This window comes from Scardinius erythrophthalmus (assembly GCF_964197995.2).
Source record: "Scardinius erythrophthalmus genome assembly, chromosome: 14".
NCBI lineage: Eukaryota > Metazoa > Chordata > Actinopteri > Cypriniformes > Leuciscidae > Scardinius > Scardinius erythrophthalmus.
This window is the reverse complement of record NC_138234.1, coordinates 12484654-12498452: the sequence shown is the minus strand read 5'-3', so window position 1 is coordinate 12498452 and position 13799 is coordinate 12484654. Positions and strand designations below refer to the sequence as shown.

Genomic DNA, 13799 nt, shown 5'->3' with positions numbered 1-13799 from the left:
AATCTAAACTCAAAAATAAAATGTATAAAATTGCCATGGTGCTGACTCTTTCTTTTCCAGGAATGTATTAAATATTTAAATGCACTGCCTTGTTCCTTTAGTTGATTTTTAAAACTAATTTTATTAGTGATTCTAATTTAACAAAAGTTTCAAAAGCCAAATACAGAAGTGATGCAAGCAAGCATATGTACTTGCTTAGACATTGTAATGCATGGAGTCACTATTGCATGCAAGTAAACTGTTAGTTTCATGTTGGCATTAGCCCTTCAACTGCACGCTGTTTTCACACCTCTATCCCCATACACAAAAGAAATATATTTTCTGGATATGTTTTGGAATATATGCACATATTTGAAATTGGCCCAATAAATATATTTCATACTTATATTTCATATATTTTTGTTATATTTCAGAATATATTTCAATGTATTTTTTTCTGTACGGGTCCCCAAAAGTGTCAAAAATATATGTGGCATATATTCCAAATACATTGAAATATATTCTGAAATATAACAAAAATATATGAAATATAAGTATGAAATATATTTATTGGGCCAATTTCAAATATTTGCATATATTCCAAAACATATCCAGAAAATATATTTCAAATACAATTCTTTTATGTATGGGTCATGCCCTCTCAAATGCACATCAACCCCATGTTTATTTATAGGCACTCTTATGCACACACTTTTTGTTTAAGCAACTGATCAAACCACACGTATATATTTAAGAACATCAGACCACAGGTTTCAGACTCTCAAACTGAGCTGGTCCCAGTAGGGATGTTGTGAAGTTTAGTGCTTTTCCATAATTTGTGTTCAGATATGTGGATTCTCAGCAACTCCAGAACTTGTCCACAACTTGTAAAGATCAGAGTTCACCTAATGAAACCAAATACTCAGAGCCCACTAGTGAATGGGACTTATAGACTACTCTCGTGCAGACAGACGCATAGTCCACGTGATTCTCCTCTGAAGCTGTCTGTAACAAAAAACATTAAACAAGATACAAAAAGAAAATTAATAAATGTTTGAAATGAAAGGAATTTAAATAGCCTAATTAATATTGTGAATGCACACTTCAGATTCAGATGCATATCAGCAAGTGTGAGTTACTAGGCTAAAACAAACACTGTGGCAAATATTGTTATTATTGGATAAAGGAAAGAACTGCAGCAATGAAATTGTCCCAAATATTATATAGTTTGATTGGACACAAACTATTGGAATCAACATCCTCATCCATTTTAAATGTCTATTTATTTAGCTAACTACGCATGATATGGTTACTTGAGTTGTCATCTAGGTTTTTTCATTCCCTGCTGTCTGATATCATAACAGATCTACTACCTTTTTTTCTTTTTTGGTCACAACCCATAAGCTGAGAACCACTGATCTACTCAACCCATCAAAGCAGAAGAATAAAAACTCATCTTAATTGTAAGTGTGTGTCAGATCATCATATAAAGCACATACACCTGCACTCATCCACACAATAAGACACAGAAATAGAAAATTAACTTACCAGTTTACGTGCATTTCGTTCGGATGTCGGATCAGTGTTTCTGATCTCTTCATCACGAGTCTGCACTCTTTCATCATCATCATCATCATCAAGGACTATAACAATAAAAATAGGCATTAAAAACAAAACTGAAATTTAACTAAATCTTTGTATTCAAAAATAATTTAAAGTGTTAATGTATGTGATTAATGTCAGAATAGCCAAAACTGTCTCCTAACTTGTCACTAAGGTAGTTCCCTTAACAGGTTGAATGTGTGTATGTAGCGCCATCTAGTGTCTTAGATATACACATACATATTGCAAATTAAGTGTAATTCACAGACATGGTCAAACTCAGTACTACACTAAATATTTATAATTCTCTTTTATAAGCAGTCGGTAACACTTGCCTTCTCTATCAGTTTTCTTGCAGATGCAAAAGATCCCGACTGCAGTAACAATCATCAGAGATCCAGCAGAGATCAACACTATCAGAGACACTGAGACTGGAGGAGGAGAAGGAGAGGAAAAGAGAGACATTGGTGTAAGTGAACGCATCAGTCTGATCTACAACAGAAGACAGAGATCAGGTCAGTAAACACACACATATATCATCAGTGCTGTGGTACCTGCACATGTGTGACAGAGTGTGTTGATGTCCAGATGTGTGGTCTGGTTGCTGATGGGATTGTTCAGCACACAGCTGTAGGTGTTTTTATCCTGATATTCCACCTCCAGAGGTAGAGAGAGACTGATGCTGAGATCACACACACTGATGCTGGACAATACACTGATTCCTGCATACCAGGAGAGAGTCGCATCACACACATTCAACACTGATGAACACACTAATGAACAATTCTGGTGTGATAATGATGAACAGTTTCTGCTGATGACAGGAACAGGCAGACGAGCTGGAAAACATGAGAGCATAAAGATAAATCTGGATGAATCTAAACAACAATCTTATTTTCAGTTCAATGTGTTTAGTGCGATGACTGTGTCTGTCTTCTCAAACTATAAAATGATCAAATATTTCAATGTGTAAATAGTTAACAAAATACAAAGGGCAGGATAATGTCTCTACTCACCATAGACTGAAACACTGAATGTTTTTGATGATCGTTTCGCTCCACTTATCAGTAGTTCATAAACTCCAGCATGTGCAGTTCTGGTGTTTGTGATGATCAGAGATCCAGTTTGATTGTCCAGCTTCAGTCTGTCTCTGAATCTCTCATCAGGAACATCGGATGTGAAAAAGATTCCAGCAGCTTTATTGATTTGAGCTATGTAAGACTTTTCAGCTCCAAATTTCCACAGCATGTCTTCATCTTCAGGTATTTCAGTAACATTAGAGTTTAGAGTGACAGAATCTCCCTCCATCACTGACACTGAATCACCAAACACTCCTGGAGAACATGAAGAGGTTTTGTCACTGATTAAGGCTCTTAACAAAGCCTGAGCTCAATTTGCTTACATTTAAATATAAATTGAAGAACAGCAGCAGAGATGCTGAACAAAATGGAAGGTGACACATTTCAACAGTCTTTGATGTGTGAATCAATATATTTATCTTCAATGTGTTTTAAAATGATCTTCTGTAGCAAAATAAATGTAAAGTTACATGATAAATACAGCTGAAAACTATTTGAACTGTAGCAGTAGCGTATTACTCTGAAATGCAAATAAATGACACCACACAAATATATGAATAACTTACCAATGAGACGGCAGAAGCACAAACAGAACAAAACAAGCGTGTGAAACATTTTCAGTTCAGCAAAAACTCAAACTGATTAAAGCAAGCGTAACAGAACTGTTAATGTTGTGTGTGAATCCTCCCCTGACAGAGAGTGACCCTCCTATAGTGCACGCGCACAACCGCTCTGACGCATGTTATAAATGGTTACATACAGTCTTATAATAAGACTACATGTAAAAAAAAAACTATGTTTTTAATAGTGGAAAACATAAATTTTTTTATCATCTTTGAAATGTAGTTGATGTCAAATATTTAAAAGTAGAAGAATACTGTGTGAAAATTGGATGAAAATATATGATGAACATTGAACAGTGAAATGGAGCGTAACTCTAATTTTAAAATGGCTGTGTATATTTATTCAGCTCTCATTTTCAGTGTATGGAAAAAGTTAAAACCCATGTCTGATCTCACATACCGGTTTACTGAAGTTCGTCTTCTGAGTCAAACTGAAAGATGCGGTTGGTGTTCTTCAGAGATGTGGTTTGATCTGCTGGTGGACCAACTTGTTTGTGAGAGAGAATGGTTATTTAGAGCAAGTGTGAACATAGGTGAAGAGCTTCTTCCTGTCCTGCTATAAACTACTTTGTATGAGTCTCTATAATCTACAGAAACAATAGGCCTAAACCATTGTGAGAAACAGTGTCTGACACAGAGAGAGAAAAGCAATAGCAACATAATGATCATATTTAAAACATATTTTAAAAGTAGGTTCTAAACATTATTTTTCATAAGAGAAATTGAAACTTTTATATCAAGCAAGTTGGCGAGAAAAGCCAAAAAAAAAAAAAACACATTCTAAACTGCTTTATTACAGGTGAAATATTGTCTACAGTTGCAGGGGTGCCCAATACTGATCCTGGAGATCGACCTTCCCGCAGAGTTCAGATCTAACTCTGATCAAACACTCCTGTCTGTAATGATCAAGTACTCCTGAAGATCTTATGGTGCGTCTTAATCAGCTCCCTAGGTTCCCAAGGTCTTGAATATGTATAGTGTGTACATGAGTTCGGGCACTGGTAAGGACAGTAAGGACCCTGGCTCACTACATTGGGACACTGATGACTTTATTAGAGCAACATCATTGTGCAACATCATTACTGGTATGTATAAACAACAGCAGGACTGATATCTTTGTTATATATATATATATATATATATATTTTTTTTTTAATATTATATTATAAATATATTTCTATATAAATATATATAATAATACATATTATAAACTTTGCTTGTTAGCCTGCATATATGTGCAAAATGTATAAATAAGTTACAAATGTTAGCTACATTATACTAATTACCTGTCTAGCGACGTATGTTTATGCTGAATTAATAAAAAAAGATGTGTATTTAAAAAAAAACACTTACTGCGTGTCATAGGTTGGCTCACGTGATTTGTTTCGCACTTCACAAGTTTTACCTTAGGCTGCATCCGAAAACTGACTTGTTGCCTCGTTGTAGGAAATGAAGCAGCATTTGTGCACGAAGGTTCCTCAAAAAACTGATTTCGGACAGACTTCTGAGGCAGCTTAATGGTTTAATGATCTACAGCAAAACAGAGAGAGGTTTGGCGAAAACTAAGCAAATATTTAACTACTACAATAATAATTTCTCACAAGAAATGACATCAGAAGAGGAAAACGTTGGTCAAAAACATACATTTACACACAAGCTGACCAGCTATTTTCAGCCGCCATCTTTATTTTTCTAGCGCAACTGTCACAGAATGGAAAGCACAGGATTGTGGGATATGAAAGGCAGTGAAGGATACATCTATACTGCCTGAAAAAAAAAAAAAAAAAAAAAGATCGGATGAAGGTATATCAGGAGACAGGAAGGGAAGCTAATATTGGATTCGGACATGCCTTCATGCCTTGATGTGTCTTCCGAAGGCAGCATTCATCAGTCTTCTGCTGCAGCCTCAGTGAGTATCGATGCTTCTGATTTTCATGGTGCATTTGCAACGTCTATCAGAGAGTTTGAAGTCTGCCCAGATGAAGAATACAAGACAGTGCAAACGAACTGGTAGTTCCATGAGACTTTTATTGATGTTTCCTCTCAGTTAAGCATACTCTTCACATACATGTCAAAGAGCGAATGTAAAAAGGGAAAAGAAAACACTCTGAAACATGCTACAAATCAAAGTGAAAGTAAACACATTATAATAAAACAACGGTCAGCAGTAGAGCGGTCATCTTGCTCTTTGCGCGAGCAATCTCACTCTCACTGTGCGTGCACGCTCACATAAAAACAGCACGCATACAATAACGTACGCCATAGAAGAAGTTATCTTAAAGGCACATCAACTTTCATGTCATGAACACTATTTAACACTAGGTGGCCGTTACACATTGTGGGACTTTTTAGGGAGCAAACGTTTCAGTGCACTGGAAGGATTTTGCGATTGAGACAGCCCTTAAAATGGCCGACTCCCTGATCGGTGCCCTGACTAGTAGTGGCTACTGAACTAGGGAGAAGCACCTGGTTCAGGTGTGTTCAGATCATTAGCTGGTTCAGGTGTGTTGATCAGGGTTGGAGCTGAACTTTGCAGGAAGGTAGATCTCCAGGAACAAAATTGGGCACCCCCTGTTCTAAAGGTTTTATTTAAAAAATAAAACATAGTAAGACATAATACACTTTGAGCATGAATAGGCTAAGACTGGTAGAGAAACTGTCTCACAGGAACACCAGCACTAAAGCCACTGAAACCAAACTCAGCCCGCAAACTCCTTCTAGAACTCCCAGGAGCAGAGTGATCGGTTGGAACGCGTACAGACGAAGCCTCGGCCACATTTGCACCATGGCGTCCAGTCCTAAAGGAGCAGGATTAGAGGGGAAGAACCACAGTGGGCAAAGAGTCAGGTGCTCAGGGATAAATCAGTGCTCTCAGGGAGAGCAACTTGCCATGAGACCACAAGGATCTGGTGCGCCAGTCTGAACAGGGCAACTCAGTGGTTTATATACAAGACCACCGACATATTGTTTGTTTGAATGAGAACATAATGGCCTCTGTGGTCTGGGAGAAAAATGCCTTAGGACTAGCATAACTGTTAACATCTCTAGGCAATATATGCCAAGAGAGAGGATGATCTCTTCGCAGACCCTGAACTGAGCGGCCTTCCATGATCGCAACCCACGCTATGCAGGACGCATCCATGACATGATCTTGCAAGATGTCAAGATGCTCCCAACACCTCAACTACTTTTTAAACAAGGAATCAAGGAATGAAGACACCAGCCTGTTACCATGCTCGTGCAAAACTGGTTGCCCCTCAGGAAAAACCTCATTGGTTCTGAGCTGATATACAGAATGTACTAAAATGTTCTGTTCTTTGGCTAAATGTATGTGTGCCCTTTCAGAAAACGTGTGACTTTGAGTGTGTGTGTGTATAAATAACAAATTGGGGAAATGAAACTAGACAGATGACTAGGTTTGAAACCCTGTTGATTTCAAAAGTAATCACCAAAACAGCGTTTGCTTATGCCAGTTGCAGAGGGTGAAAAAGGTGGGGGCTTGCTTTCACCAACTGAACCATTCATATTGATAGAAGGTGATATATTAGTCACAATGATTTTATTTGTTGTCTCTGTTATATAAACAATATATATATTCTTACTACTGGTGTGATTCTCAATGGAATTTGTCTGAGATCCTCAGGCCTTGCTTCATCTTGGGGGAGATTCTTTGAGAACTGTTTGGGATCTCCTTCGGCCATGATTAAACCATTTAAAGGACATTTGCTGAAGTCTGTTTGTCGATTATTGCGGCGCAGCAATTAAGTTAGAGAAGCAAATAAGTTAGAGTAAGAAACTCAGCCAGTTGTCAACAGAAGACACAAGAGCAAGAGTATAAATGTATTGGGTGTCGATTGGAGACTTCCCAGGTAAAGGAAAGGTATTTGGTGTCGATTCTAGACGCCCCCAGGTAAATAGATCAATTCAGTGCCGATTTGGAGACGCCCCAGATAGTTAGGTTTAGGGAAAAATCTACCACAAGAGCCAAACTGGAGTCTGGACCCTTTTCAAATCGTATCTACGATCCACTGAAATATATTGGGAAGTTCTTGTCAAGCTTGCCAGGAAATTTACTAGAGGAATCAGCCTCCTGAGGCTGACCATTGGAACATTTCGAGTTGTACATTCGGTGTTCTGAAACGAATTCCCTCCAGGATTTAATCGAATCGATATTCTACAGATCTCCTTATGGAGCTCAAACCCCTCATGTCTGCACCGCTGATGGGCGGGCAACAAGGTTTTGGTTCGATGGAAACCATCGTGCACCGAAAGAAGCACCATGGGCGGTGGGGTTGACGAATCGATTTTCTGAGAGCTCCGAGGAGTAGTGGACGTAACTCGCTCCTTCTCGGAAGGGGGCACCGGTACGAGGAACCTGATGTTCAGAGATGATGCAGTGTCAGGGGAGAGATATACAGCTAATGTCTCTTCAACCCTGGGCATCGTCCCATAACAGTTCTCTGAGAGCCCCACGATCGATGAATCAACTGTGGGAGGACATGAGGAGACTGCTTTTTCCAGAATCTCTACATCTTCGTTTGGAGATCTGGAAAGAATGGCAAACCTTGACGTGGAGGCTGTAATTCTGATCAAGCGTACATCTATTATTATTACTTTTTTACCCAAACGCTTACCGCTTCTCGACCGGCCAGTTTATATTAACCACGGCATGAGTTAAAACCTCCACAGGCTCATCGTACTGCGGGGAAAGGGCTGGCGAGTCCGTATCGATGCTTAGGACGTCTACCTCTTCAGAAGTGGACAGTCCCAGCAACATACGCTCAAAGTGGGATTCCAGGTCCCAAAACGAGCACTGGAGCTAAATATTGAGAGCTGAGAAAGGTCAGAAGCCGGCTCAAACTCTCCACTAGCTCCATTCGCGAACCCCACGAGATATAGCTTGGGCACGCAAGCCTTGTCTGCTTCCATCAAATCACGGCCAGGCAGAAGTGGAACATATTCAAGGGAAACTGATCATAGTGTACACAGCCAACCACCTTCGAGAGCTGACCGCGTATGCTCCATTTCCAAGCAGTGCACACATTCAGATTGTTTATCCTAGGCAAAATTATACTGTGGGCCAGGAGGAACACACATAAGTAAAGCTTTCAAAACATGAAAACTTGATATTTGACTCAATATTTAAATATAATTGAGATAATCTCTGTCACCTTCACATGCACTCCAAGTAACACAATTAAGGCCTGTTCACACCGGGACGAATTTCGCGCGCGATATTCGCCGACGTTTAACGCCTCGTGACTAAACAAAGGGCGCCAATGTGAGTGTGCACACCGACGCGAAAAACGCCACGCGTAAAAGCGTCATTTTTAAAAAAACGCCTCGGGTTCGTTTTTTTGGTTTGACGCGCCGCGTCAAAAACTATCCGACCAATGAGATTGGCGCTTTTGCTCACGTGTCTGGAGCTTCTGAAGTTACAGTAAAACACAACTTGGGGGCGCTCAAACACAAAACGGTCTTGCCGAGCACACATACAGGCGAAGAAGATAGCGTCTTCACTGCTGGGAAGAAATAAGACGAGGAAGATGCAAGGCAAGATGAATGTAGAGCTGCTGGCCTCGTTGGTGTCGGAACATAAAGAACTATATGACAAACGCGACTACAAAAATCTTGATAAAAGAGAACTGTTATGGAGTGGTATTGCAGAGCAAATGGGCCTTGATGGTGAGTTTCATTTTACTTAATTGTCTTTCATGTACATAGGCTTGTAACTTTTTCCCACGAACGTTTGACAATCGCGCCATCTAATGTCAGGGAATGAATTTGCATGTTCACTCGGCTCATCGTCAGCGAAAATCGCTTGGGTGTGAATACAAAAAACGCGTTGAAAAACGCTGGCGAATAACGCGCGCCGATATTCGTCCCGGTGTGTAAGGCCCTTTAGGCATAAAATTAGTCAGTTTTACTGCGCACTGTGCAGTGCTTTGATGCTGGTGCTGTTCCTCAAAAAAACACATTTATCAGTTAAATCAATATCATACAAAGTGATGATTAAAGAAAGAAGTAAATATCAGTCAAAGTTATCAGTAAAACCAATTATCAGTCGATCTAATAATGACTAAAGGCACGTTCACACCAAGGACAATAACTAGAGAACAATAAAGATAGTTCTAAATATCATTCTCAGTATTAAGAACATCAGGCCACAGGTTTCAGACTCTCAATCTGAGCTGGTCCCAGTAGGGATGTTGTGAAGTTTAGTACTTTACCATAATTGGTGTTCAGATACGTGAATTCTCAACAACTCCAGAAATTGTCCACAACTTGTAAAGATCAGAGTTCACATACTGAAACCAAATGCTCAGAGCCCACTAGTGAAGGGGACTTTCTTGTGCAGACAGACGCATAGTCCACGTGATTCTCCTCTGTAGCTGTCTGTAACAAAAAACATTACACAAGATACAAAAAGAAAATTAATAAATGTTTCAAATGAAAGGAATTCAGATGCATAACAGCAAGTGTGATTATAGGCTAAAACAAACACTGTGGCAAATATTGTTATTATTGGACAAAGGAAAGACCTGCAGGAATGAAATTGTCCCAAACACTATACAGTTTGATTGGACACACAAACTATTGGAATCAACATCCTCTTCCATTTTAAACGTCTATTTATTTAGCTATCTATGCATGATATGGTTACTTGAGTTGTATTATCTAGGTTTTTTCCTCCCCTGCTGTCTGCTATCTGAACAGACCTACTACCTTTTTTTGGGTCACAACCCATAAGCTGAGAACCACTGATCTACTCAACCCATCAGAGCAGAAGAATAAAAACTCATCTTAATTGTAAATGTGTGTCAGATCATCATATAAAGCACATACACCTGCACTCATCCACACAATAAGACACAGAAATAGAAAATTAACTTACCAGTTTACGTGCATTTTGTTTGTAGAATGTCGGATCAGCGTAAGTGATCTCTTCATCATGAGTCTGCACTCTTTCATCATCATCATCATCATCATCATCAACAACTATAACAATAAAAAAATCAAAAAAAAAAACTGAAATTTAATTAAATCTTTGTATTCAAAAAGTTAAAGTGTTCATTTATGTGATTAATGTCAGATAAAATTGCCAAAACTGTCTCCTAACTTGTCACTAAGGTAGTTCCCTTAACAGGTTATGTGTGTATGTAGCGCCATCTAGTGTCTTAGATATACACATTCATATTGCAAATTAAGTGTAATTCACAGAAATGGTCAAACTCAGTACAACACTATATTTATAATTCTTTCTAATAAGCAGTAAACACTTGCCTTCTTGATCAGTTTTTATGTGTTTCCTGCAGATCCAGAAGATCCCAAATCCAGCAACAATCATCAGAGATCCAGCAGAGATCAACACTATCAGAGAGACTGAGACTGGAGGAACTGAAGGAGAGGAAAAGAGAGACAGTCATTAGTGTGAGTGAATATGTGTGATCTACAACAGAAGACAGAGATCAGGTCAGTAAATACACACATATATGATCAGTGCTGTGGTACCTGCACATGTGTGACAGAGTGTGTTGATGTCCAGATGTGTGGTCTGGTTGCTGATGGGATTGTTCAGCACACAGCTGTAGGTGTTTTTATCCTGATATTCCACCTCCAGAGGTAGAGAGAGACTGATGCTGAGATCACACACACTGATGCTGGACAATACACTGATTCCTTTGTACCAGGAGAGAGTCGCATCACACACATTCAACACTGAACACAACAATGAACATAATGATGATGAACAGTTTATACTGATGACAGGAACAGGCAGACGAGCTGGAAAACATGAGAGAATAAAAGGAATAAGGATAAATCTAATAAAGTGTGTTTGTCATCCCACACTGAAATCATTTAATAAATTAGTTGCAGTAACAAGAAGAATATGAACGTTTTGGACATACAGTATGATGTCTCTACTCACCATAGACCGAAACACTGAATGTTTTTAATGTCAGTTTAGCTCCACTTATCTCTAGTTGATAAACTCCAGCATGTTCAGTTGTGGTGTTTGTGATGGTCAGAGATCCAGTTTGATCGTCCAGCTTCAGTCTGTCTCTGAATCTCCCATCAAGAACATCATCATATGTGGAGGAAATGTTAGTGTCTCTATTGATTTTAGCTATGAGAGACTTTTCAGCTCCAAAAGACCACAGTATGTCTTTATCTCCATGTATTTCAGTAACATTAGTTTGTAAAGTGACAGAATCTCCCTCCATCACTGACTGTATTTCATTTGTCTCAGAACCAAACACACCTGTAGAACACAAAAAGGTTTTAATCCCAGATTATGTTTAGAAAGTCTGAAATCCAAGGTGAATTCAAGAACAGCAGCAAAGACTTAAAAGATAAATATGAACAGACAGATAAGTGTGATCTTTATCTTTAAAGTTATCAACTGTAGAGTGCCGAGTTTAATTCTGCTGGACATTTTTAATCATAGTTGTGTATGTGGGACATTACCAAAAGCCTGAATACAAAGTCAATCAGATTGATTTGATTGATTTGAGAAGAAAAGCAAATGCAAACCCCTAATTTGAACAGTAGAAATAGATAGTGTTCTGAAACAGAAAGAAATTAAGCGATAAAGATGCTATTTTTAACTTACCAAGAAGCCTCCTGCACAAACAAAAGAAAAGAAACACGTGAAGCATTTTCTTCAGTAGTTCAGTGTCTGATGTAATAACACTACAGTATATCCGCTGGAAACAGTCAAGCTGGTGTGAATCCTCCCACGACACAGTTTAACCCTTCTAATGCACACACACATGCACTGTATTTACATAGAAACATTCATCTGGCTCTTATTGAGACTTTAAATGTACTTATATAGAAAAAAAAAAAATCTTCTTTTTTATCATTTAACATTGATTCATATTGAAATGTATAGTTGCCTGACTGATATGTACAAGTATAAGAGTGCAATATTGTGTACATCTTCCTTAAAATTTGAGCTAAAATAAAGATCATGGACTTTAAAATGTTCCACAATCATTTAGTTGTAGTGAATGATAAAACAGGTAAAATCATCTCCCATCTCTCATTGCCGGTCATACTGAGGTGAGACACTAACAGCTCGATGTCTGAGTCAAACTGAAACCTGTGGTCTGATTCTTCACAAACATGATCACATGAAAACACAATGATCATATGTAACAATTCAAAGGTTTTGAACAGTTTTTCCCCTGTTGTTTGTTTAAATTCATTTAGTATTACGATTAATGTGATCAGTAAAGGTAAATACTTGTTTCTATTTGGTTAAAAAAAAAAGGCTTTTGAGCTTTAAAAAGTATTTATTTGATTTTTTTATACCTGATTGCACCTTTATTGATTTATATTATTATCTCACGTGATCATTTAACATTGTTTCTTTTCTTTTTTCTATAGTTGTTTTTCTTTTTTTTTTGTATTGTATTGTATTGTATTTGTACAATACTATTGTATGTATAATGGTATAAATGTTGTACTTGCATTTGTACGAAAGTGTATTTCATGTTGCTTAAATAATAACAATAATAATAATAAATATAGGCTAACTTTACTTATGCTAATGCTATTTTTATAGCAGTAAAAATTATAGCTTTGTAAAAATAAAATATTATTTCATGTTTATCAAAATAAAACTGATAGAAATATAGAACCCACTTTATTCTTATAGTAATAGACTTATCGTGAGTGTTAATTTTTTCTAATACTCACACTATTAATTGAAAAGTAGTGTATATTTATTGACAAATATTACACTGAATCCACTTTCTTTGTGATAAAGCAAGCCAACGGAAGCAGTCACGGCTCTTTGAATTAAATATAGTGTAAGGAAGTGGGGAAAGTTTTTGTGTGAGTGAGTGAGTGTGTGAGTGTGTGTGTGTGTGTGTGAGTGAGTGAGTGTGTGAGTGAGCGAGTGAGTAATGAATAATGAATGAGTGTGTATTAGTGAAGAAGAGAGAGTAAGGAAATAGACTGTAAACCTATTATCGGATCACACTGAGGAGCAGAAGTTGGCGGTAATGCACCAATAAGCTGGATGCCAACCACAAAAAAAACAAGAAAACTGAGGATTGTATGAAACTGTAGAGCATATCATAATGAATGACTAATACTGAAAACAAAAGTAAAAGAAGAAATGGCAAACATCATGACTTTAGAGTATTTATTGAGTAAACAGCAAAGGAATAAACCTAATAGAATAGCTCTGATAATATTTTTAAAGGAACAGGAAATTATATAAGAATATAAAGTTTTGTATTTTTGCTCATTGATGCTCCACACTCCAGTAGGTGGAGGTAATGCACAAGCTGGTTTGCCAACCGCTGATAAACATCAGAAGAAGAAGAAGAAGAAGAAGCAGTTTTCCTCCTTTTTCTCCCCTACCCTCCTTCTCTTCTCACGCCATTTGCAAATGTCACGCATCTGTAAGACGAGGCAAAGTCGAAGAAAAAGTCACATATTCTAGTGATGGTGAAATGAAGCTTTGTGAAGCACTGGGGCTCTCCCCCTCGACTGTATCATA

The 13799-nt window shown here is 37.9% G+C and overlaps 1 protein-coding gene across 1 annotated transcript; it reads right to left on the bottom strand.

Moving 5' to 3' along the window:
- Window positions 1-110: 110 nt before the first annotated feature.
- On the bottom strand, window positions 111-8060 carry LOC308702132 (uncharacterized protein; the record flags this gene model as incomplete). The annotated part of the gene is made up of 6 exons (XM_081384800.1): window positions 111-984; window positions 1528-1622; window positions 1917-2012; window positions 2136-2420; window positions 7462-7829; window positions 7918-8060. The coding sequence occupies 6 exons, from the start codon at window positions 8058-8060 to the stop codon at window positions 874-876; spliced, it is 1098 nt and encodes a 365-aa protein (XP_081240926.1). The 3' UTR covers window positions 111-873.
- Window positions 8061-13799: the final 5739 nt, after the last annotated feature.